The 27,328-nt window shown below is 38.4% G+C and overlaps 1 protein-coding gene across 1 annotated transcript; it reads left to right on the top strand.

Moving 5' to 3' along the window:
- The first annotated feature begins 3,175 nt into the window (after positions 1-3,175).
- LOC109914487 (immunoglobulin-like domain-containing receptor 1) lies at positions 3,176-26,860 on the top strand. The gene is made up of 8 exons (XM_048603248.1): positions 3,176-3,194; positions 8,754-8,924; positions 14,290-14,439; positions 16,289-16,408; positions 18,295-18,441; positions 19,345-19,479; positions 23,848-24,722; positions 25,248-26,860. Exons 2-8 carry the CDS (start codon positions 8,801-8,803, stop codon positions 25,287-25,289), a joined length of 1,593 nt encoding a protein of 530 aa, XP_048459205.1. The 5' UTR covers positions 3,176-3,194; positions 8,754-8,800; the 3' UTR covers positions 25,290-26,860.
- The last annotated feature ends 468 nt before the right edge of the window (positions 26,861-27,328 follow it).

Below are 27,328 nucleotides of genomic sequence, written 5' to 3'. Positions count from 1 at the left end.
TCTCTCTCTCTCTCTCTCTCTCTCTCAAACAGAAATTTTCAGAGAAACTCCTCAGTAGGTCAAGCAGCATCTATGGAACAGAGTTAACTATTTCAGTTCACCGACCCTTCTTCATAACCCAGGATTCCAGATTCTTCTTTCTGGTTTGGTAGTTAGGCAAGGGATTATCCTTGCAACTGCAAGTGGGACCAATGGATTAAAACGACCTAGAGCACACTACATCACCACTCCAGTACTGAATGCACGCCCTGAAGTAACATTGGGCTTCTAAACTAATTGTTCCATTCTGCTTCATCATTCCTGTTTTTGGCTTGTAATATTAGTTTATAAAGTATATATTATGATATAATTTCTTGGGCATACACCACTGCCATTGTCATGTGGTCTGAGTGCTACTCTATATGTTAACTTGTGTGTCATATACCACAAAGACTGTGTTCTGGTGAGATAAATGTTGAAGTTTATTAATAATGCCAGCTATTTACGTTGCCGTAATATCACAGACCTTACCGGATCTTGTGCTTACTCATTACTGAACACATGCTGACTCCATTGCACTGTGAGGCTTTTATACCTTCTTTTTATACCAGAATGCCAGATGTTATAATGTAATTTATTAAAATTTAAGGGTTCACGGACTGTTTGTCTAGTTTGGAATCTATGCATTTAAAACAAAAACTTAACCTTTTTATATAAAGAAGGTAAGCAATCATGGACTCAGTTTCAACAATGGTTTCATTTGGGATATTCCCAACTGTTTTTTTTTCTTAAATAGCAGTTTTGTCAATTTGAAAAGGTCTTCTTCCTCACCTGTGGCCTTTTGATACACTAATTTTTCTTATTACTGGAATATATTGTATTGACTCCTTTGCCATGCTTGCGTAATTACTGACTGACATAGGAATAGTCCTGAAATGACTTGCTAAAGCTCAACCATTTCCAGTTTCTTTTTGAATATTTTGAAAAATCTAACTTGAATGGTCTTCTTAGCACATGGAATATGCCAATTTATATTAAAAACCTTTGAACTGTAATATTCTATTCTGCTCACTGATGAAAGAACAGAAGTAACTACACAGTGGTGTACTTGGCTTTCTTTCATACATTGTGCTGATTTCCCAGTAATGAATTGAAGGTTTATTTGTTTACGTCTGTTACTACTAAACCAGTAAATAACCTAGAAAAGCTGGTGTCTAGGAGTGCTTGATTTAAGGCAATAAATAATTCAAGGTTCAGAATACACCGTAACCACAAGAGGTTAGTGTTAGCATTGATCAAATATTTTCTGAGCTTTGAAATTTTTGTTTTGTAATACTATACAACATTTAAGACTTGTGCCTTTGTATTTTGTTAACTTCAGAAATATGAAAAATTCAGAATTCAACTGCATATGGTATTTTGCAAATTTCATTGCATCACTTTTTTGTGAGCTATTGATAGCCCACGATTTATTGCCTTTAGTAGTGAAATTTGATAAGATGCAGTAGGATATCCTCATTCTGAATGGCTTTAGTGATACTGCTAGCCATGGGCAGCATCACTGATGGCCTGTTTAATTCTCAACATTGGAAGAAGGTGTGGTGTAGTCTCTCCTCCAATCCCATTGACTGCTGGGAACATCTATCTATCTGTCACCTTGAACTGCCATGATGTGTAAGTGCTGGTGCTGGACTAGGGTGGACAAAGTCAGAAATCACATGACACCAGATTATAGTCCAACAGGTTTACTTGAAATCACAAGCGTTCGGGGCGTAGCCCCTTCATCAGGTAAGTCATTTCACCTGACAAAGAGGCCGTGCTCTGAAAGCTTGTGACTTCAAATAAACCTGTTGGACTATAATCTGGTGTTGTGTGACTTCGGACCGTGAACTGCAAATGAGAAAGATGTTTGTGAGTAAGTGTGGCATGATGTGTTTGAGTGACGCACATGCCACAGTTGAATTTCAATGTGTGCGTAGTGAGGTGAGGGTGTGCAATTTATATTAAATGAACATGCTGATTCAGCACTGAAACTAGTTCTGAATTGATGTTCCTCACCCTCTAAATCTATACTTGCTTGAAGCTTGCCCTTATCCCTCACTGCACTTTGTACGCAACCCAAGCTGTTTATTTTCTATCTAAGCTAATGTAGTCTTGAACATATCAACTGGCAATTGAAGATTTAGATTCCAGGCACTGAGGACAGGTGCTTGAGATTCGCTCTCGCTCTCGTAACATTGCCAATGAGATTGGTTCAATACTGACTGGACCATTTGTTCCCTGTGTCTTGAAGGCATTGTACTGGGTCATTATTGAACCATTTTTGCCTTACTGGGTTGCTTTTATTTTATTCACTTGTGGGTTGTGAACATCAGTAGCTAAGCCAACATTTATTGCTCATCACTAATTGCCCTTGCATAGAGGGTGATGAATTGCCTTCTTGAAGTGCTGAAGTCCTTGGGTTTTAGAGAATCATAGAATCTTTTTTTTTTCTCTCCGAGGCCATTTAGCCCATCAAATCTGCACAGATCCTCTAAAGAGCATCCCACCCAGACCCACCCTATCCCCATAACCCTGCGTTTACCATCACCAGTTCACCTATCCTGCACATCTTTGGGAGGAAACCAGAGCACCCAGCGAAACCCATGTAAATAGGGGTGGAACATGGGAACTCCACACAGTCACCCAAGGTTGGATTCGAATCCAGGTCCCTGGTGCCTGTGCTGTAGGTAAAACCCACAGTGCTATTAGGAAGGGTGTTCCAGAATTTTGACCAAATTACAGCGATAGTATGTGGGATACAGGAGTACTTCAACAAATGGTGTTTCCATGCCCTTGTTGCTCTAGGTGATAGAAGTCATTGGTTTGTGAAGTGTTGTTGAAGGAGCCTGGGTGAGTTGCCACAGTGATTGTAAGTAATGCATTACTGCTGTTATTGTGCATCATGGTGAAGGGAGTGAATGTTGAAGATAATGGACAGGAATGGCAATCAAGTGGATGATGTCAAGCTTCTTGAGTATTATTGGTGTTGCACTCTTCTTGGCAAGTGAAGCGTATTACATCATACCCTGACTTGTGTTTTGTAGATATCTTTGAAGTGAAAGAAGGTAAGATAATCACCACAAAATTATTAGCCTCTGTTCTTTATAGCTGAAGTACTTGGTCTGCTAGACAAGATGACCTCCGATAACCACAGCCATCATCCTATGTGCCAGGTAAGACTAACCAGTGGAGAATTGTTCCCTTGATTCCTGTTGACACCATTTTGTTACAGCTCCTTAATGCCACACTTTGTCAAATGCTGCCTTAATAGAAAAGGCAATTACTTTTGCTTGCACAGTTAAGTTCTTTTCTTTTCTTTTTTTCCCATATTTGGACCAAGGCAGTACGGAGGTCAGTAGCTGAATAACTCTGGTGGAAACTAAACTGAACATCAGGGAGCAGGTTCTTCCTTTGAATGTGATGCTTTTATTTTGATGGCACTTTCAATTATCTCCCTCATTGGTTTGTTGCTAATGGAAATTAGACCAATAGGGCAGTAATTGGCCAAGTAGGATTTGACCTGTCTTTTGGGGACCAGATATACCTCGGCAGTTTTTGACATCGTTCCATAGATGCCAGTGTTTTGGCTGTCTGGAACAGCTTGGCTAGAAGTGCAACAAGTTCTGGAGCACAAGTCTTCAGTATTGTTTGTTGGGATGTTGTCAGGGCCCATGGCCTTAGCAGTATCCTGTGTCTTTAGCCATTCCATGATATCCTGTGGAGTGAATCAAATTGGCTGTAGAGTGGCATCTGTGGACCTTTTTTAGGGGCTGAAATGAATCATCTACTTGGCACTTCTGTAAATGCTTCAGCCTTGTCTTTTTGCACTGATATGCTTGCCACCCCAGTTATTGAGTTTGGGGATACTTGTGGAACTGTCTCCTCTTGTAACTTATCCACCATTATTTAACACCGAAGGTAGCAGGACTGCAGAGCTTTGAAATTATCTGTTGATTGTGGGATCACTTCACCCACCTGTTGCATGATGCATGCAGTGTAGACATAAAAGTGGTCCTTTGGTGCAGCTTCACCAAGTTGACACCTCACTTTTAGATATGCTTGGTGCTGCTCCGTAAACCCCTTGCACTCTTTGTTGAATCAGGATTAATCTTCCAGTTTGATGGTAATGGTAAAGTGGCATAAATGTCATGGCATGAGGATTCAGATTGTGCTTGAATGAGTTTGTTGTTGTGGAGGAGCTACAGTGCCTTATGGATGCCTGGTTTTGGTCTAAGAGATCTGTTCCAAGTATATCCTGTTTATCATGGTTGCGACATGAAACAGGATGGTAGGCATCACCAATGTGAAGACAAGGCTTGAACTTCATCTTTACAAAAACTGTGTACATTTGCAATGGGTAGTTTAGTGAGGACAAGATGAAATGGGTTTTTTCTTTTTTGATTCACTCCATATCCCGCCCTCTGCCAATCCAGTCTGATGATTGGGATGGACAATAAGTGCTGCCTAGCCAGTGACTCCCTCATCCCATTAATGGAAAAATAAATAAAAACAAAAGTCTAGCAGTTACCTCCCTTTGGACTTGGTCAGCACTGATGCTATCGAGCAACTCTTGATAATGAACGTGACCATTCTGCATACATTAAGTGCCCTTGTTCCCCCCAGTGCTGCTTCCAGTTGGAGTCAGGTATGAAGGAGTGCTGATTTGCCAGCTGAGGTGGAAGGGGCAAGTGCAGTTTGGGTGGAGGTGATGATCAGTAGCAAGTTTCCTTTGTTTGTTCTTTTCCTGATGCCGTGAGACTTCATGTGGTCAAGAGTCAATGTTTTGGACTCCCAAGGCAACATCCGCCTGACTGTATACACCATGCTGCCAGCTCTGGTAGGATAGGCTGCACCCAGACACTGGTGGTGTCTGGGATATTTATTTGTAAGGTATAATTTTGTGAGTGTGACTGTTGGACTGTTGCTTCACTAGTCTGTGCTACAGCTCTCTGCTTTGGTTAAAAATCTCAAGATGGTATTACGAATGACTTTGCAGGGTTGACGCAGCCATTGTCATTTCACAACGCCTAGGTCGATATTGACTGGCTTGCTAGGCTATTTCAGAGAGAATTTAATATCTACCACATTGCTGTGGGTCTGAAGTCACATGTAGACCAGACCAGGTAAACACAGGCTTCAACAGTTAAACTTGACTTTTTTTAAAAATTCATTCAGGGGATGAGGGCGTTGCTGGCTAGGCCAGCATTTATTGCCCATCCCTAATTGCCCAGAGGGCAGTTCAGAGTCAGCCACATTGCTGTGGGTCTGGAGTCACGTGTAGGCCAGACCAGCTAAGGGTGGCAGCTTCCTTCCCTAAAGGGCGTTAGTGAACCAGATGGGTTTTTCTGACAATTGACAATGGGTTCATGGTCTTCGTTAGACTCTTAATTCCAGATATTTTATCAAATTCACATTCAAATTCCACCATCTGCCATGGCGGGATTTGAACCCAGGTCCCCAGAACATTATCTGGGTCCCTGGATTAACAGTCCAGTGATAATATCACTAGACCATTGCCTTTCCACTCTGGTGAAGTTTTGTTCCTCCTTTAATTGAATGTTTGTCTTTTTTATTTATTTATTTTTTATTCATTCACTGGATGAAGTGTTTGCTGCCTAAGCCAGCGTTCATTGCCCATCCCTAATTGCCCAGAGAGCAGATAAGAAGCAACGACCATGCTGGTGGGTCTGGAGTCACTTCAGCCAGATTGGGTAAGGATGGCAGTCTCCTTCCCCAAAGCAGATTTTTTTTTTTTCTTCAACAATTGCTATTTTTCTTTGTGGGCGTGAAGGTCATCAAATATCCAAGCATGTAGTTGTTTTTCTACTTTTATCCTTTATTTGTATGTTTTATGTTGACAGAACGTTTGGGATTAGTATCACCTGACCAAGAACTATATTTGAGCTGAAATTTCTGTTAGTGCTAGTGGAATTTGAAGTACCTTTCACCAGACATTCAAATATACTTTTTAAAACACACAATGTTTGATTTGGTTTTCTATGCATCTGTGAACTTGTCCTTTTGTTTCAAAGCTTGCAATTTTGCATTCAATAACTTAGGCTTTAAAGTGAGAACAGCTTTCACTTAGAATGTGTTATGCAGCAAAATCAGGCACATTTATTTTGTAGAATTCCCGTATTCAACCCTTCACTCTGGTTCTGACTCTAGTTGACTGTTTATTTCAGTGTTTATAGTGTGTTGCCAGAATAGCATCTGGAATGGAAGTCAAAGGGCAATTTATAAGTGATTAATTAAACCACCTGGAGAGTGCATGGCCTAGATTTTCATGTAGGCCTTGTAAAACCCAACTGTCACCCCTTTTTGTGTCTTTCGAAATGTACACCTGACCTCTGTGTGACATTAGCCAAGGACTACTGTATTTTTTGTACACACAGGTGAGGTTCACAATGCGTTTTGACAGTTTGATAGAGTATGGCGTGGAACAGGGCTAGTTAAAAGGCCCACCTCTGTTCTCCAATAGACCTCGCAATATTATATAACAAAAACAACTTGATTTCAATCCAGACTTTACACTGACTCCCTGGCATCCATCTAGTAGCAGGTGTCAGTCATACAAGTAGTTTCTGGGATGGGGCCTGGTCAATTTAAAGTTGCATGTGTTTCTAAGCATTGTAATATGTCTTCCTGTATTTAGTGATGCATCAATTTTGCAAGTTATTACAGCAAGGAATGCAGTATTGCACATGTATTTCAACTATTAGATGGAATTTTTGTTTGGATGAGAAATGTCTAAAGTAATTTCAGTCTACCTTTAACATTGATTTCCGTGGGAAGCCATAGTTAACACACAGTAATTTTTGCTAAATCATGGTTTTCAGGAATGCAGCCACAACTTTAATTGAGGACCCCCTGTACCTAATTCCTACCATGTTAGTAAGGAGCCACTCAAGGGTTTTCTTGGGACAGAGAGAGCAATTGTATAACCTAATCCTGAAGAAAACAATAAGGATGTGATGTCAAACATCCACAATATAGCTTGCATGTTTTTCATCCTCCTGCCCCCCCACATGTGTGAGTGCATGCGCGCACACACCCCAGTTTGCAAACTCCCCATACACTCAAATGTCTGCTGATTACCAGCATTATAAATTCCAACCATGGTGCTGACCTGTAATTTTGGAAATGCAAGTACACATGCATTGTGTAAAGACTTTTAAAAATTAAGATATTATTTTAAGTCACTTTCTCTTCAGCTACATACACTATCATTTTTATTTTTAAGTGTTTAAGTTTTTTTCCTTGTTTTATTTCAATTTACTTCAGAAATGTTGCTTTAGCATGCATGCACCTTTAGTGTAAGCAAACATGGCCTTTTCTTAAAATCCATATTATGACTGAACGTGTTTTCTTGACAGTCATTTTCTTTTTTCTCTCAGCTGGTTTCAGTTCTGCAGTCAAAAATCTACCTTCTCTCTTCTGCCACAAGCAGCTGAATTTCCATTTCTGAGTTTGGTTGTTGCAGTTTCTCCAACAATCAACATTCTCAGTAAAGGTTTAAATAAACAATAGGCGATACTCTGGCTGTTTTAAATCGGTGTTTTTAGATTTTGTTTAAACCATTTCAAGTCCATGAAATTTCTGATATTAAATCGGATGATGGAATTTGAAAATCAGTAGTACGTGCTTTATATCATTATGACTGCATAACCTCCACTGCCCTAAGAGCTGCTACATGTAGTTACTTTCTTATCTCTGGTCTGTTAGGTCCAAAAGCAGACCATACCCTGTCTATACCATATCATTTGATGTAATGGCACATCTAGTTTGTGATTGGTTGTCAAGTAATCTTGACCGTTCAAAACTGGACAGAAAAGGCTGGCATTTTTAATGTTTCTTTTCATATGTAAGCAAATGAATGGATTTGTACATTTTTATATATGGATCTTCTAACCAAAAGGCCGTTTACAGTTGCATTCCTACCCAAGTATTGTTTCAGTAAAGGGTACCCTTGAGAAACTAGGATGGACTAGAGACATACTTGTATAATATTGTTCTCCACTTAATTGAATTTTAACATTGCTATTCTTTTACCATTTGTGAAAATTATATGATCACAAAGTTGGACCTGTCATTTTTGCTCCCTTAGCAATTCCTTTGTGATATGGCAATTTTTTAGTTTTCAATCCAGTGTTGACTTTCTTGGAATGTTACAATCTTCTGTGCACAATTCAAAAGTAACCCCTCAAAATATGTGTTCAAAATATTCAGTACGTTTTTGTTTCTATAGAGGTTACAAACATTCAGCTTCTGAGATCATCCAACAGATATTCTTTCCAAGTGGAATCCATAGCATTGGGAAAACAATGCCATTGATTTCCCTGAATTATCCCTATAATGGGCATTTCTGAAATATTTGCCCAGTCAGTTAATGAAACAGTTTTGACCTCTTCCATCTGACCGATGTTTTGTGCCTCCACACTCCGTAGCATCCCAGACTGTTACTCCGTGATCTGTTGAAGACTTGGCAGACTCTGCATCCAGTCAGGGTGCAAAACCCCATTACCAATAATTAGATAGTGTGATTCTTGAGGCACACTAATGGAAGCATCACTTCAGGAGTTATTAACCAGCAAATATGTTTTGTTATTATCCTATTTCTGTACCATTTGTATGATTTTAATGCACTTTACTTCAAACCAAAGTAGCTACCAGTTTAATGTTTTAGTCTTCACAGAGCTCTTCTGTTGACTACCTGTAACCTTTTCTTTCAGCATGCCTTGCATTGTTGGTGACGGTGCAGGAAACCCAACGTGTCACAATGCTTTTTTCATCCATTGCTCTAAGATGTGATTATTCAACATCCTCTCAGTCTCAGGATGTTGTAGTCACTTGGCGTTTCAAGTCATTTTGCAAAGATCCCGTCATGGAGTACTATTCTTCATGTAAGTGTTCAACATTTCTCAATTGTTCTTTTGGCATTTCTACTGCCTCTGGACTCTGAAAGAATAGTTCAGCAACTTTTAAATGTAATACTTTATTTTATCAATTTGATGTAGTTCTATAGTTAATTTTTAAAGCTTTGAGTAAGTTGAGAAAACTGGGTATTTAACATTTTATAATCCATTTTGTGACAAGTATTGAAACAAAGTCCTATTGCTACGTCGTATACTGACTCTTAACAAATGCATACTAAAGACCCCACATCAGGAAGAATGGATTTAAGACCTTATTTTCACCTCTCTCGTGGTGGCATTGTTTGTTTTGCTTGATACCAGTGATCTCTGATACCTTTTTTAAGTGACAAATCTTATGAGCCCAGGTAGTAAATTTTCATAAATGAATACAAAGTACTGTGGATATTGGAAATCAGAAATAAATATTGGAAATGCTGGAAGTACTCAGCAGGTCATGCTCCATCTGTCAACAAAAAAACAAGGCTAGTGTTTAACAAGTTGATGACCTTCATCAGAACTCCCATTGTTGAATTCTAAGATACTGTAACTGTTCATTTTTTTGAGGGAAAATGTGGCACAAGCTCTAAAACATAAATGGCCTGCTGGTCCTGTAACATGTGAGATCATTATCATGCTCGCCTCCTTCATTGTTATATAGTTCGTGCTTGCTTACAATCTATTTTATTCAAGTCACACACCAGTTGTCTTTGTGTTCTTGCAAAATGTCTATTGAGGAAACCCACTCCTACATGAAATAAAATAGTGGGTCACTTAGTAACAATAAAAACTGTCTTCTGTAATAAATGGTCAACTGTCCAATAATACCATCTAATGTGAGAAAGTGGAATTGCAGCACAAAAATGTACAAACAGTATTCCTTAGTTAGGATCATGCCCTGTGGTCCTTTATTCCAATACTTCAAACTTAAATAGTGTTTCTATTTATCATTACAAGTACATATAAATTTCAAATGTTTGCATCTTTCTTGAAATTTTAAATTTCACTGGTTAGTAATAAGAATAAGGTTGAATATGCAATAATTGAATTTGTCCTGCAGCTTGCTTTTTATATCTGTTTATGCATTAGACTTTTAAGTTGCAGGCATTATTTCATTAAATGTTGTGTTTTAACAAAAGGAGATATTAAAAATGGAAATGTAGTATGTGACTTTGAATATAAATAATTATCTCAGATCTACAATAATTCTAAAATTTAACAGGTTCTATTAACAACTTGACATAGTTGGCAATATTCTTAGCTGAATCAGAATGTTCAAATTTCACTCTGGGAACTTAATGTGGTTCAGGCTGACACTCCAATACAATAATTGAAGGAGTTCTTCATTGCTGAGATGATATACTTCAATGAAATGTGGTTTGTTTCAGTCATTCAGGTGATACTATCTGAGGACAGGTGGGGAATTCTCCAAGGATCCTCGTCAATGTTTCTCATTAAACATAGCAAATGCTATTTTGTGGTGTAACTAATCTTATGATTTGGTATGTGTCAAATGATTGCTATAGTAGACTATATAATGAATACATTGTCAACTTTTTGATAATTTATTTGTGAAGCATTTTGGGACATTTTTGTGTATTAATGGGAAACCGTATAAACGCAAATTGTTCTGTTGGTCCATTTTTATCAAAAAAGAAGAAATTAGTAAAGTTGTCCATTCATTTGAGAGTTCTGAGAGCTCCACTGCAGGCTCCAGATATGACAAACTTTAAAAATTCTGAACTGACAACAGATTGACAAAAATGAATTACACAAGCAAATGTATTTTTACTTTTTCATTTTGTTGCCAAGAATTTCGGCAGTCATATTTTATTTCAGGATAGCCAGTGGAACAATGATATGATGCAAAATCAGGGTTGAAGAGATACAGAAATATAATTAAACCGAAAAGAGTCGTGAATATTTGCATTGCAATGAAATTGACTTCTGGAAATTTTCTATTTTAAATTCACTAAAGCAAAATATTATGCTAGTTGGTAGAGCCTGAATCTCAAATTTTACGTAACTCAAGCAGGAGAAATTACAGTTTGTGAGATTTTTTTTTTGTGTGTAATGTGGGGTATGTGGACGAAATAAAAATGTTGTACCATCTCCAATGGATTTGCACAGATGGAGTCTAAACTAAGAGTAGTCTTCAGGGGAAAGGCACTTCAGGATGTTTCACTTCGTAAAGGCACTGTACCAATTCAAGTTGTTGCACTTGATACAATCTGGGATTAGAGGCCTGGGGGATAACTGGTTGAGGATGCACAGATCTAATCAGTGCCCATTTTAAATCATAGCGCAATCATAGAAAAGTACTCTAATAGGAGATTTCTGGTATTTGTAAAGCACAGCTCACAACCTTGTACTAGATTTTAAAATAAATGTTGAGCAGTCCTGAATTTTGTAAATTATCTGCTCTAAGTAGAAATATGTTTAAGTGCCTAGATGATTCATGATTGATTAGAGTTTCCGATTCCAGTTGGACATATTCCCATAGATTTTATCTCTCAATATCCCACTGCTAACCACCTCACCTCTACTCGTTGTAGCCCAAGTCTATCTCCGTGGTGCAGTGACTTCCTGTGAAAATTGCTTTGATGTCATTGATTTTTAGATGATTTGTGACTTGTTCAATGTTTGTAACCAGTGAACAAAACTGTTCCACAGCTTTTTGTTTTTAAGGGCAATTAGTTATTGTTCTCGTTATTTTCTCTCATGGGTTGCTTTTGGCCATGTATTGAAGAAAGGTGTTTAATTCTGGGAAAGTTTAGGATCAGAGTTGGCAAACCCGTCTTTCATTAAAACTTTGTCATTTGGAGTGCAAACATTTTGTTTTACATTTGCTGATGTAAAATGTAAGCACAAAGTGGAGTAAGATAATAGTGAATGATTTATAAAGGGAAACTAGAGGAAGGGGATTTAGTGATGTGCAAAAATGCAACAAAAGCATTCTTTTTTTCTTTAGAAAAGGAGATAAAGGAGACTGCAGCTTGATTTAAACTGGTTTTTAACAACTGTGTTCGAGTTATTGCTTTTTCAATGAGTTCCAGACAAGTAGGTAGCTGACTAGATGTTGGTTGGGCGTGCATTCAAAGCTGAACTAAACATGTGATAGTCACATGGAATCACAAGGGGAGAGTGAAGGAGAACTGAAAGTGCAAGCCTTTTCCTAAAGGTGCCATGTTAACATGTGAATCTATGTGTTAAGCAATTATATTTAGCAGTTCCTCAAACATGATCGAAAACTAGTCCTGGTAATTATTGCCAACCTTTGCTGTCTCTGTGCAAAGGTCAGCAGTATTTTTGAAGTGCAATACACAGCAAGAGAAAACTTCCAGCAAGGCAGGAAAATTTAAGTGGGACCAAAATGGCAAATTTTATAAAAACAAAATCTTAATGTTATTTTAAAATATACTGTGGATAATTGTCTCAAGAGGAATAGCAACATGAGATTTGGGCATTGCTGGCTCGGCTAGCATTTCTTGCCCATCCCTAATTGCCCAGAGGGCAGTTGAGAGTCAACCATATTACTGTGGGTCTGGAGTCACATGCAGGCCAGTCTAGGTAAGGATGGCAGTTTCCTTCTCTCAAGGACGTTAGTGAATCAGATGGGTTTTTCTTGACATTCCGCAGTGGTTTAATGGTCATTGTTAGTCTATTAATTCCAGATTTTTTTTTTTTTATTGAATTCAAATTCCACCATCTGCTGTGGCAGGATTCAAACTCGGGTCCCCATGACCACTCCCTGGGTCTCTGGATTAACAGTCCAGCGATAATACCACTGGGCCATCACCTACCCATGATCATATATATTGCACATGTGCAGATAGAGCAGAGGTCTCCAATATAATTACTAGAACTAGTTTTTGATCCTGTTTTAGGAACCGTTAAATATACTTATTAACCCACACTGATGCACATGTTAAAATGGTACCTTTAGGAAAAGCCTTGCACTTTCAGTTCTAGCTTGTTTGTTCATCACTCTGCCCTTCTGATCCTCTTGTCTCGATGCAATACTCCTAACTCTCCCCATACTCCATGATATATTTAGCCTCTAGCAATCTATTGTTTATTTCTTGGATGTATTTGGTAATTTGGCTTCTACACCCTTATTTGGTAATTAATTCCACAAGTTCACCACCCTCCTGAGTGAAGATATTTCTCCTCATCTCAGTCTAAAATGGTCTACAATCCTGAGACTGTGACCCTTTCCTCTGGACCCCCAGCCAGGGAAAACATCATCCCTGCATCCAGTCTGTTCAGCCCTGTTGGAACTTTATATGTTTCAGTAAGTTCTAAGCTCATTCTCTCTAGAAGTCAGTAATACAGGCCCAGTCTACCCAATCTCTTCCCCATAGGTCTAACCCACCATCCAGGAATCCATCTGGAAACCCTTCACTGCACTCCCTTTTATTGCAAGGATATCCCTTTCTTGGGTAAGGAGCCCAAAACTACACACACACCATTTCAGGTGTAGTCTCTTCAGGGCCTGGCACACCTTCAGTAGGAAATCCTTGCTCCTGTACTTGAGCCCTCATGTTACGAAGACAAATAAATCATTTTCCTTCCCGAGTACTTGTTGCACCTGTATACTTGCTTTTACTAACCCATTGTGCAACACCCAGGTCCCTTTGTACATCAGCATTTCTTAATGTACCGCTGTTTAGATAATACTTGTCGTATAAAGAAACCAGAAATTATTCATGTGATGAGAAGAGTTCTAGTCATGCAAGAAGCTCTGCAGTGAGAGTAGTTAAGTTAGACAATGAAAAGGCAGGTTGTTGATGAGATCAAAACGATATTTAGCTGTGCATGAAATTGGTGAGAACCATCTAAGGATTAAGGTTAAGTAGATCCTTAGATGTTAATTGTATGTTAGATATACTAGAGGGATTGGAAATTAGCAGGTGTTAAAAAAAATTGTAATTGTATTTGTAATTTTAAATAAAGTTCAGAATTTAGTCAAGCTAATTTGGAAATCTATTTGCATATGGAAAGTCAGTGAAGCAAAACCTATGAAGAAATCTAGAACATTAAGGGTTTGGGACAGTGATCAGTGAATCATTTGAGAGAAATTTAGAAAATTATTTGAAAATGATGGAGCATGCAGGACATTTTGGGTTCATTTTGGATGTCAAACAAGTTGGCACAGACACATGACATACTGAATGGCTGCTCTTGCTATTGTTGTAGTTCTGTGGTCTATAAGACAGTTGAAGTATGCTCTATATGAATTTACATATTCCAGTGTTTTGCTGAGGCTAGTGTAACCATTTAACCATTAATTTTAGGAGAGTCGAACAGAAAGAAATAGGTGATTTTCTTTATAAATGTTACTTTTCTCTTCCAGCATATACTGCTATGTTGAGTATGGGCCAAGATCCTACCAACGATTGCCATGACGACCAACGGACTGTGCGAATTGTTATTCAGAAACGGGGACAGAATGAGCCAACATTGGGGCACGAATATAGACAACGGAAGATTACTATTCAGAACAGTAAGCAACACGTTGAGAATAGATGTACTTCAATCAGTGGGAGGGCAAGCTATACCAGTCATTATATAGTATTTGCTTAGGTTTTCGTGCAACCGCATGACTGTCCTAACCGGCTAAAGTTTCACCTATGTTTTACAGGCACTGGGGTCAACATGCTGAGCATTGCTAAGATCTTGCCCATTCGAACAACACTTGTTAAATTCTTGGCCTGTATGGGATATTGATGCATGTTTAAATTCATAGCAATCAGGGAGTCCTTAGTAAAGAAATAGTTCCTCGGTATGTGGAAGAATGCCACATATTAGTACAAGAGAAAGATACTCAGTGTAGTCCCACTTTACTGCAAATTACTGCCTAATTGATATCATAAGACGATACTAGATTTAAGTCTTGGATCTACTATATTCCACACCCCTTTTTGTTGCAGGAGCTATAGTTCTTTTTTTTAAAAAGAAAATCTGTCATTGATGAAGTCTTCAGTCTCAGTAGTGTTGAATCAAATACAATTCCTTTAAATTTCTATGATGATTGCACTAGTTAGGCATTAAAACAGCATTGTAGGCTTAAGACTATGAGCAATGCCAATGGAAGCATACCAGTTGTTTTAATGCAAACTAACAAATAGAAAAATACTTGCATTACAATAGTTATAGGATTTGTTGTAGGAAAATCAGCAGAAGTTTGGGAAAAGTGTTTCAAGATCTCTGAATCCTGTCTGTCTGGAGAGTGGGGCTGTGGAGGGGTCACTTCATAATGGAATCTCCTGCCTTTATTAAAAAATATCCATGAAAAGAAAGTTAAATATAATCTGATCCTGATGAGCCTCATATAATAATAGTTTTTAATTTTTTTCTTTGTCCCACCTGTTCTATTCTTTGATGAACTTTATTTTGTTGTTATTCATTCATGGAATGTGCTTTGTCCTGGACGGTGTCAAGCATCTTAACAGTTGTTGGAGCTGCACCCATCCAGACAAGAAGGGAATGTTCTACTACACTCCTGATTTGTGCCTTGTAGATAGTGGACAGGTTTTGGGAAGTTAGGAGGTGAGTTACTCCCTGCTGGAATCCTGACCTTTGACTTGCTCTTGTAGCACAATATTTATATGTCCAGCCCAGCTCAGTTACTAGTCAGTGTTAACCCCAGGATGATGCTAATGGGGATTCAGTAATGGTAATGCTACTAGTGGTCATTGCCTGACACTTGTTGCATGAATGTTGTTTGCCGCTTGTCAGCCCAAACCTGGATGTTGTCCAGGTCTTGTTTCATTTGGACGTGGACTGCTTCCATATTTAAGGAGTTGTAAATGGTGTTTAACTTGTGTCCCAATATTACCTAAAGCTGTTTTATTAAATGTCACGACTCTTGCATTGCGTACCATTCAGTACACTCCCACTGTCATCTTCTTTCTATGCCGTCCACCCCTTGGTATCCCCAGCAATGTTTGACTCTATCCTGATGTGATGATCATAATGTACTGCTCCAGAAAAGGTTGAGCTCTGGAATTTTTGCCAGCTATGTTGCCATTGAGTCTCATAACATGCTTAGCAGATTTGCTGGTCTGTGAATCTGGAGAAAAGTGTTAACTATTGTCCATTTTACTCCAGTATGGATGAGAAATCAATATCTATCTGCTTTAGGATGCTGAGCGGCACTCTGTGTATTTGAACTCAGTTTGTCCACATAAGCAGCAACCACTGGAGCATCATTACTGATCCAGAATGAAATTAAGTACATTTTGTGTCACTTCATTTCTTGAAAATTGCTTTGAATCGGTCATTAGTTGATACTGATTTGAAAATCTAGATCAATTTTTGTGTAATGCGCCCTGTGTATACTTACTTTGTAGGGGCTGACCTGTGGATTAGTGAAGTGATGTGGTGGGATCATGGTGTTTACTTCTGTACCGTCGAGGCACCAGGAGATACTACAGGAGATTCGGACAAAGAAGTTCGCCTTATTGTTTTACGTATGTTCTTTAAAATTTGTTTGCATGTTAAGCACTTTCTAAATTACCCTTTTCCAGAACTAAGTCACTTGACTGAAGTTATATCTGCTGCATAATATCTTAATCATTTTAAATTTTAAGATTTGCTCAAGTCTTTGCTTGATTGTTGCAGTAATGGGTATGAAAAGGTGCCATTATCAATCTGTAATCGGTGACTTACATCAAAGAAAGTAGTCAAATTTCTAATATTTCCTTCAAACTACAACTATTTACCTTCTGAGCCAATAAAACAATGGCCCCTATGTTTCTGTCAAAATAATGGTTCTCTTTTTTTATTGATGTAAATGGTATAGCAACCTCAGTAAGAGGCAGGTAAAGAAATATGAATATCCAAATAATTTGTCTATGATTGGCCACTCTACCATTAAATTAAAATCCATTTTCATAATTTTATCTGCCCATCTTGAAATGTCTTGAAGTTATTGTTACTGCATCTCTGTGGTAGAAGGGAACTAAAACTGCAGCAGATATTTAGGTCTAACATGTGTGAGTACCCTTTTAAGACTATAATAGCTGTTCACATCTGCCAGTCAATAGCTATGCCATAGAAATTTAATATTTAAGAGTAGACCCTCAATCTTTCATGTTGTGAATTGATGTCGGAGATTTTTAAAATGTCAACTTTAAAAAATTGTTTTTCCTTTCCTGTCCTTTTATTTAGTTACCTGCAGCTGATTTGAGACTTCAAATTTATCTCTCAATTCACACCCCTTCCCTCTCCTTATGCTGCTTATTTAATTCTTAAATCTTCTTGGTTAAGGAGATGACATGTTTCCTACACTATTAACAGTTTGCAGTTTCAACAATTTAGTTGGGGGGGGATTAATTTTTAGTTGAAAGATGATGCACAAGTTGAAATAACTACCATCCTTAGTTTCCATGCAACAGAAAACTCTAGGCCAACATTTTAAATAACATCAATACTGATGAATATCACCATTCTGGGAAAGGTGACTCTGGGGATGGATTTAAAGGCATTGCTGCTGAGTTTACAGGCAAGAGGCCTTCCCCCTTAAGGGCTCTTTCCTGCCTGACTTCAATTTTTGAGGCTGGCAGAACAAGTTCAGAAGTGGAGTTTGGGCTGGAGGACGAGTCTAGCGGGGTACCCTACTCTCCCATCAAAGGTATATAAAATGGATGCTTCCCTCAAGTATCTCTTTTCCAAACTGCGTAACCCCAACCTGCCCCAAAGACTGTCTCCCATTAGCACTTTCTTCCATAACCCTGCGTCTCCATCAGGACCCCCACGCTGCTGTCCTTAACTCCCTTGAGTTCCCCTTCCCCTTTCCCTGTATTGCAGCTGTCAGCAGATCTGAGATGATTTTTTTTTTTAAACTGCTCGATCCTGAGAATATTACTGTTTTAATAATATGAAAATCTTCGGCTGAATGCCTTTGGAGCATTCTTGTCACCATCTGTTAGCTTCCAATATTTGCATATGTTTTGAATGTTTGTATTTTGGGAAAATATCAGTGAAACACTCGCACAATTACTAATTTTATTTATGATATTCTGCATTCCTTTCTAACACAATGCAGCAATATAGAGGATATTGACCACACTGACTGCACATCAATGTGTAGAAATAACGCCGATAGGGTGCGTGCCTAAGTTGGAAATCTTTCAAACATGTGCTTGTGAATGTATATACACTACATACAAACTCAATGCGGAACATTTTGATAAAGTACATGTATAATATGAAGGAGTAGCTGTTGAAAATACATCCCCTCACTTAATGTAACAGGAGCACTTCTTAATGCATTAAGCCTAATACTGTGAGTCCTCCTTTGCAACAGATTCTTCTACAATAATATAATTCCTATCTTTTTTCCTTTTTGTTGCAGATTGGCTTACAGTGATATTTATTATCATGGGCATTTTGCTATTGTTCATATTGATTAGTATCTGTTGGTGCCAGTGTTGCCCACAAAGGTGCTGCTGTTATCTTCGATGCATCTGCTGCCCAAAACGTTGTTGTTGCCCAGAGGAAGGTAAAGCATTTTTAAAAATTAATTATCGCTCTTTCCAGACTTCCCCCTGAATAAGTAGCTAACTCTGTAAAAATTTGCAACATCAACCAAATAACCAATGCTAGTACCAGACTCGAGTATTGCTGAAGAAAATACACAGGGCACTGTTCTTTGCAGATCGGAAAGAACATGTAAATCCACTGCGCCTGTTTTAACTTGATCAAACAGGTGATGCCATTCACTGATTCAGTCAACCTGCCTGGTTTAACATTTTAACAAGACCAGGTAGTATACTGTCAATTATCAATAACTTATGCATTTTCCATGCTACCCAATCAGGGATTCTTCTGTCACTGTATAGATGTCAGTTTTCCCCTTGAACTGATTTCCTCTTGAATTGGTATCCTTGCGAAATTTTACCAATGATTGTAAGATGAAAAGCTTTGACAAAATGCCTCTTTCCCAACATTGCTCAGCAGTCAATCCATTGAATAATTGGCTATGGTCATGTATTAGTTAAGTTACAGATACATTCCTAAAAATTGAGAGTTTGAGTTTAGTTTCTTTGTTCTTCAGACATAGTCATCATTTAAGAAGGCTGGTATTTATTTCCCATTTCGACTTGGCTTGCAATTGACTATGATAGCTACACCTTGAAAGATTCAGCTCATTAACTCAGCTTCTCCCACCGTGGATGCTACCTGATTTGCTGAATGCTGCAGCACTTTTTGTTTTTGTTTCAAATATCCGGCATCTTCATGCTTTTCTTTTATGGTCTAACATAATGGTTTGCATCGAAATAAAATTCTAGCAACAGTTTTAGATTATTAGTATAATATATTTATTAGAAACTTTATATTGTCAGAAATCTTCACCAAAGAACGTTTTTGAATAAAATACTTAACATTGTTGTTTCGAATTTAGCTCTTGTAAGGCATGAACTTGTTAAACAGGCAAAGCAGGGTATGTTACCATGGATGTTTAACAGGCCCATGTATGGAGAGGACGAAAGAAATTCCCAGTTGAACTCCATCTACATGAATGGACTGACACAAAGAGGTATGTAGTCTCTAGTATTCATTTGCTGATGGATTTTACTAGTTCAAGTAATACGTGATAACTGGGAAGGCAACAAAAATGAGTTGAGATTTCTATGGTAATATTTTCTTTTCACCACTATACATCATACCTTCAAACTGATGAAGCGCTGAAGAAAACTTAATGATGACATTACTTTTTGATTTATGTGTTTTGTTTTCCTACGCCAAGTACTATTCTTGTAGAATTTTCTTCAAATTCATTTTTATTTTGCATAAAATTAGATCCAGCTTTATGGAAAAGCTGTACTTAAAGAAAAAAGAAGCTGTATACATGTATAGCCACTCACAAGCGGACTCCATTTGGACTTTTGACCACTGGATTTTAAAAGAAAACATGGTTGCTTTTTATAAAACTTGCAGCCAACAGCCAACTGGAAAATTAACTATTATTAACCATCCCGTTAGAATGTTTCATCCAAAAATGCAACCTCTCTGAACAAATTCAGCCTGTCTTTCTAATTGGGATAATTAGAAGTCTATTTAACAGATGTACATAGGACTACATAGCACAACCTGACCAAACCTGCTCTTACACTCCACTTGAACCTCTTCCCATTTTTTTCTCATTTAAATCTACCACTGGAATCATCTCTTCCCTTCTCCACTGTATATTTGCCTTGTTTCTCTTTTAAATGCATATAAACTACTCAATTCAGATTTTAGAAGCAGGAGCAGGACAAGACCATTTGGTCCATCAAGCCTGATCCTCCATTCAATACAATCATGGCTGATCTGATTTGTGGCCTTAACTTCACTTTGCCTGTCCCCTCCCCCTTTCCCTTGACTCTCTTGTCAATCAAACAGTAGTCTAACTCAGCCTCAAATATATTCAGTATCCAGCCTCCACTGTTATCTGTGGAAAATAATTTCAAAGGCCAATAAGCCTCTTAGAATAGAAATTCCTCGTCACCCCATCTTAAAAGGGAAATCCCTTGTCTATATATTGTGCCCCAAGTTCTCTGTTAACATCCTCTCTGCATCTACCTTGTCAATTCCATGCATAAAATAAACTGTTCTTGAGTGAGATGCACTCTGGGCCCTGCCTGCTTCCTTTCTTACTGATGGTCACCTATTCCTTACCTGACCACACTACCCTTCAACTGCAGAGGACCATGTCTAAAAATGTATTATCCATATAACTCTCAGCCTCATGGATGCAATGCAGTGCCTCCAGCTGATGCTCAAGCTCCAAGGCCTGGCACTCAGGCTGATCAAACAGGCTGCACTTCCTGCAGAATTGGTCATCTGGACTGCCAGGGCCTCTAGTATTTTCAATGTACTGCAGGCTGTGCAACACAAGCAACTGAGCTCTGCTGCCATACCTTTTAAGGTGTATTTTTTTTTAAAAAAAAGCTGCATTTAAGCCAAGTAGAAAATTTATTAAGTTTCTATTAACAAAAAGAAAGTTCTTACCTGTCCTCAATGCAACTTTAAAGTGGTCACATACAACTTAACCATTACCTATTAAACAGCTCACTGCTTTAAACTGATGCCACTTTTGCCAGCCTTTTTGAATTCTGGCAGGGTTCCATTTGAGGTTTCAGTGCTGCTGTCACTGAGCTCACTGTGTCTACTGCCCTTCTCAATCCTTATAGTATCACCAGTTTGGAAGATGCTGTTGAAGGAACCTTGATGAGTTGTTCCAATGCGTCTTGTGGATGGTACACACTGCTGTAACTGAGGGTGTCTGTGGTAGAAGGAATGAATTTTTGTGGATGTAGCGCAAACAGACTGCTTTGCTTTGTAATGGATGGTGTTAATCTTGAATATTGTTGAAGCTGTACTCTTCCAGGAAAGTGGAGTGTGTTCTTTCACAGAACTGACCTGAGTCTTGTAGATACTGGAAAGGCTTCGGAGTGTCAAAATGAGTTGTAGTTCCCAAAGGGAGGCAATCACCTAGTGGTATTATCTCTGCACTGTTAATCCAGAGACCCAGGTCATGTTCTGGGGACCTGGGTTTGAATCCCACCATGGAAAATGGTGCACTTTGAATTCAATAAATTTGTGGAATTAAGAGTCGAATGGTGATCATTGTTATAAAGTGGAGGTTGACCCCACCCCCACCCACCGCTTTGTGAACTTTGTGAAGCGCCCAAAGAGGAGCACCTCCCCCTAGTATCTGTAAAAGGAGTGTGTGAAAAGTGGTGTTGACCTACCTTTCAGAAAATTCTGGTGGTTAAATAAAATTAAACCACTGACACTCACTTTACAGTCAACAAGTAACAATTTATTTATCTAACTTTAACAATGAACAAATTAACTAAACTATTAACAAACAGAATAATCCCTTCTAACTACTAACTATTCTCAAATAAAACAAGATTCTAATAGTGTGCTGTTCCAATAAATACAAGTCCCACTTACATAATATAAATTTTTTTTTTTTAACAAGTAGAATTTAGTCTGGAATATAGCCAGGTTACGTATCTTCCAATATGTTCCGTCTCTTCTCCATTGAATGTTCTATCAGGAACGCCTTCTCTGACAATTCTGTCAGGAATATTAACTAGTTGTGCCGTTGTACCTTTTGATATTTAGGAGGTGCTTTCTCTAAGACCTGGAAGAGATTGTGAGAGCCAGTGACTCTCTCTTGAGAGCTGAAAGCTGTTAACTCTCGCAGATGGCAGTTAGTTCTGCCGATTTTCCAACTGCTCCCTTCCTTTTTTTACCCCTGATGGCATATCAATTTCTTACAATTGGATTGGTCCTAAGTTGTCAAAACCATCAGATTCAAATTTGATAGGTTTTTGGTATCTAAGTGCCTGGTTGAAATTGATTGATTGGCTAAATTCAAAAACCTGTTGTCTTGGTAAAAATGCTGCTTGGCCTGCTAACAGTACAGCCTTTCGATACAAATGTTTCAATTCGGGTGCTCTCTGTACTTGCAAACTTTCAAGCTGCTCACCCACCTCTCTGAGCACAGAAAAAGCACAATCTTTTAAAGGGACAACGCAATGCTTTCCCCCCCCCCACCTCACCCACCTAGCACTTTACAAACACCAATATTGTACCAACATCAAATTCAAACATCCTGCCTTCCAATCTACAAATACTCAACCCAACTTTGAACACCATGAATCTATTGTCAATTGTCAGAAAAGACCATCTGGTTCACTAACGCCCTTTAGGGAAAGAAATTAGCATCCTTACCTGGTCTGACCTACAGATGACTCCAGACCCACAGCAATGTGGTTGACTCTGAACTGCCGTCTAGGCAATTAGGGATAGGTGATAGATGCTGGCTTAGCCAGCGATGCACTCATCCCATGAAGGAATTTTTAAAAATTCAAAGCCTCTGACCTGTTCCTACAGCTACAGTATTTATTTGGCTAGTCCAGTTCATTTTCTGACTAATGGTAACTTTCTGGCCATTGACCGTCAGAAATCCAATTCTAGATCCAATAGTAAATCTTCCTTGTTGGGCTTTTTATTCTATTGAATTAGAAAGGAATATGTACAGATTGTAGAACTCCATTCCCTTATCCCCTGCACCTAGCTCTTCCATCAAATTTCAGGGTGGTTAAAATCTCCATTATATTATCATTTCAATTAACTTAATTTCCTAATTTCTTTGCATATTTCTTACCCCACCTCCTTTCAGTTACTACATAGTCTGTACATTACACTCTGTTTTTTTTTTTAAAAAAGGGACTCATTACACTGTCTACGTATGATTCTGGTTTTCACATGGATAACTGTAACTCTTTATCTACAACCATTCTATTATGGTGCAAGTTTCGCCACCTTCCTCTTTTTTCCTTTCCTGTGTTTGCTGAAACATGTTGCATTATACAATGAGATAGTAAGAACTGCCGATGCTGGAGTCAGAAAAAACAGCGTGCAGCTGGAGGAACACTGCAGGCCAGGCAACATCAGAGGAGCAGGAAAGTTGACATCTCGGGTCGGGATTCTTCTTCAGAATCTGTTTCTGAAGAAGGGCCCCCACCCAAAACGTCAACTTTCCCTGCTCCTCTGCTGTCTGGCCTACTGTGTTCCTCCAGCTGCACGCTGTGTGTTATCTCTTGCATTCTACAATGTTTAATTTCCAGTCCAGATTTTCTTAGTATCATATCTCAATCCTAAAGCATGATTTGTCTCTAGCTCCCCTGGATACTGTGTATTTTGCTACACTGTATTTTAAATTATTTCTTACGGAATTCTTTCTCACCTTTTTATGTTCAGCCACCTTTCTGGATTTACTTTCATTTGTAACTCTGCTAATTGCCTTGCTATCAATATCTTCCATTACTTTATTTAAACACATTTGAAGGTACTTCAAAAACTTGTACACAAAGTTTAATTTTATTTTTCTGTTTCCATTGTGTAGATTTTTCCACAAAGAACAGTATACCATTGACTGTTGTCCCTTACAGTGGTCACCCAAACTCTTCTGTTAAAATGCTAGACTACATCGAGAACGAGGTGAAAAACTTGAACCCTGTACAGCCTCTGCAAAATGGAATTCGTACAAGTGGAAGTGGGCCTCCCAGTGTGCTTTCATCACTAAATGAAATTGGAGTTAGAGAAATAGATCGTCGTGTTATCCACCTACCTCCAATAATGGAGACAGTCCATGACACTAGTCTTCCTTCATCACAAAGAACTAGCAACTCCTCTCGGAGAAATAATCAAAGAAGGGCTAGAAGTCATGAGGATATTTTGGATATGGGGCTCCCCAGAAGTCAAAGGTCCCAGGAAGGATCAAGGTCCAGTAGGAGCTCTCACGACCGAAGAACTAATCGATCTCAAGGGAATAGGAGAGATGACTTTGAAGATGGCCGGCAGAGAGGTCAGTTGCTCCCAAGAAGACAGAATTTCGAATATTATAGTGATGATTCTGATTATGAGGACCGGTCGAGACACAGCAGCTCAAACCAGAGGCATGGCAGAAGAGGTTACGAGGAGAACAGACGACCACATCGCCGAAGTAATAGAGATTATTCACCTGAAAGAAGAAATGGGCGCAGAGACCAAAGCTATTCTCCTCCACCTCGTGGAAGACGACAAGGATCATGGAGTTCCCTGGATGATTATGATAACCGCTCTCGATATAACCGGGTGCGGTCGGATGATCGAATGGCAGAATGGTTGGATGCCTTGAAGAAGCCATTTAAGTATCACGAGAAGCCCCCAAGCTACCATTCTGTAGATGGTGGTTCAGAGGAAAGCAGTGCACGAAGATCCAATCATGGACGACAGTCAGTGAGTTATCCTTTTTAGCAATATGATATTGTTTGTCTTACAATATAGTAATTTCTGTTACTGTGCTTTTTTGAGTCATATTCTAGTGTATTGTACATTTTGAAAGTGATGTTATGTTTCTTGGGTACAGTCATACCTAAAAAAGTTCCTGATCTTGACTGGGTTATGTAGAGAATCATACCCTATAGGAAAAATGACTTTGCACTTATGTTGAGGTTCTTCTGTTAATATATCATTTAATTAATGCAATCAATTAAACATTAAAACAAAATATCAGCATTATCAAATTCCAGACTTGCAATACTAGAAGTATGGTTACAGAAAATAATGAAAAACATGTCCGTGGGAGTTGTTATATTATTTTTTTGGAGATGCAAGATGATTCTTTATTGCCAGTATGGAAATTTGAAGTTCTGTTTTATACTATGTCTGTTAATTTTGTGAAAATGTTGAGGTTGCATGAAATAATAGCTGTAAGTGTTAGTATTGCTCACAAACTGAAATCTAATGTTCTTTTATTGACAGGATCGGGGGAGTTCGCGTAGCGGTAGAAGTGTAGTGATCTGAAGAAATCTCCACTCATCATATTCTACAAGATATCTGCAGGGTGGGTTGTAACATAAGTGGCAACATTCCTTTTTATGCATAACTTTTCATCATGTACATTTGAACTAAAGTTCCAATTTTATGTGGCTTTAAGACATGGTTGAGACATGATTTTGCAACAGAAACTAATTACATGGGACAAAAAAAACTTGTCATTTATGATTTTAGAATACACAAATTATGGAGATGAAGATTCATGATCAAGTGCTAGTTTAAAATCGTGTCAATGATTTTTAAAACAAAACACTTGGTGTGAAATTCCAGGTTTCCTCCAGCTGTATCTAGCTCAAACATGAAGGATAAATGTTTTCTATAGTTGAGGAAATACACTAGGAGCCCACTACATTGTGATCCATGGAGACTATATCACGAGACTGTGTAAGGACATTAAAAGCACCAAAGCAATAGACAGAATAATGAAGAACTGCAGATAAATTGAAGAAAACAGCTTCCTAAACCAGTGTATCATCTGATCTGATATAAACAAGAAAAAGCCTTCACTAACAAAATTAAATCCATTCCATAAAATACCAAATACTATTTCTTCTGGTAACAAAAATGTGAATACACATATGATCAAATGATTCAAATTTGCAGATGGTGAGTTCTAACTCTTACAGCTGACACAAAAATTGTGTCTAAGAGGGTACAATCAACAAAATCGGAATCCATTTATTACACTAATGGACATATATTGAAGAAATCTATCATTTTCAACTGGGTATGTTTACTCCTTGCCTCTTCCTTTACTGATGTAGGATATTCTGAAATTGCAGCAAATGATTTCTCATATGTTTCCAACCAGCTCAGTCATTCCCCTATGTGGTGGATTACTGTATGTGATGGAGACGGAGGTTTGGTCTTGGCATAATCATCATCAGCTTACTGAACGTCTTGAACATTTGGATCTGTTACACTGACTAATTGTCTGCATAACTGCACAAGTACACATGGCTGCGTCCTAAATATGATCACTATTTATGCAGAGAAAAACCTGAGTTCAGTAACAATGGTAACAGTTCCCTGGCTGAGCTGTTGAATTTGTCACTAGGCTGCCATTGTATTAGCTGGTTCTAAATGTGACTGGAAATGAAAAAAGTTTGGCACAGTTTTTCATTCTATTCAATTGCTTGTTGGGTAAAAAGAAATTTAAAAGAAGACTTTGGGATGCAAGAAGCCACTGTGATAGTTTTGCCTAAACCAGACTGTGTTGTAATAGGGCCCCAGTGTATTATACTGACTGAGTTTAGCTATGGACATTTCAGTTACATGTACTTTAGATTGTAAATCTAGTTTTTAAAAAAAAACTCATCAGTTTTACAAAGATGTGTATTATAGAAAGCAGCAAAAAAACCTGTCAAAAGAATTACAAATGATTATGTTACCAGAATATTTTGGCGGTCTAACAAGTTGGAACTGTTTCCTAATTTTGAGTATGTATTGGAGTCTTTTAAAGTCTCACATTCTGCATATTATTTTGTCTCATTTTAATACAATTGAATTGTACATTAGAATAAATATTTTTCTCCTTCTGTTGCACTTGTATTACTTCCTAAAAAGTATTGGTTGCAGTTAAGCTTCTGTGAAGTGAATGAAAAATTCCAACTTGTGTTAACAGGGGACCTGACTATCACTTAACAGCCTGGATATTCTGGGCTGTGGTCAGAAACTGGATGTATTCTGGAAGATGTGCTAAGGGACCCCTCTGAAGTCTGAGCACACTGACTCCATGGGAATTCACTGGGAAATTAGAACTTCTGATGGACAATTTCCCTTCTTGAAGCCCTTTGAAAAGTCTCTGACTCTGAGCATGCTGTTGAGCTCTGCTGTTGGACCATTCTGACTTGATTTCCTGGACACTTAACCAGGAAATGGTATACAGAAAATTGCTAGCCTAACTCCAGAGTGATCATACAACTGATCTTCAATCACTTAGACTAAATATCTCCCATCTAACCCCCATCCCAACCTGACATCTGCGTGTCCAGACCTGACCTGAC

This window comes from Rhincodon typus, chromosome 11, assembly GCF_021869965.1.
Source record: "Rhincodon typus isolate 14 chromosome 11, sRhiTyp1.1, whole genome shotgun sequence".
Lineage (NCBI taxonomy): Eukaryota > Metazoa > Chordata > Chondrichthyes > Orectolobiformes > Rhincodontidae > Rhincodon > Rhincodon typus.
Note: the sequence above shows the minus strand (reverse complement) of the source record. Positions and strands in the feature narration are given on the sequence as shown.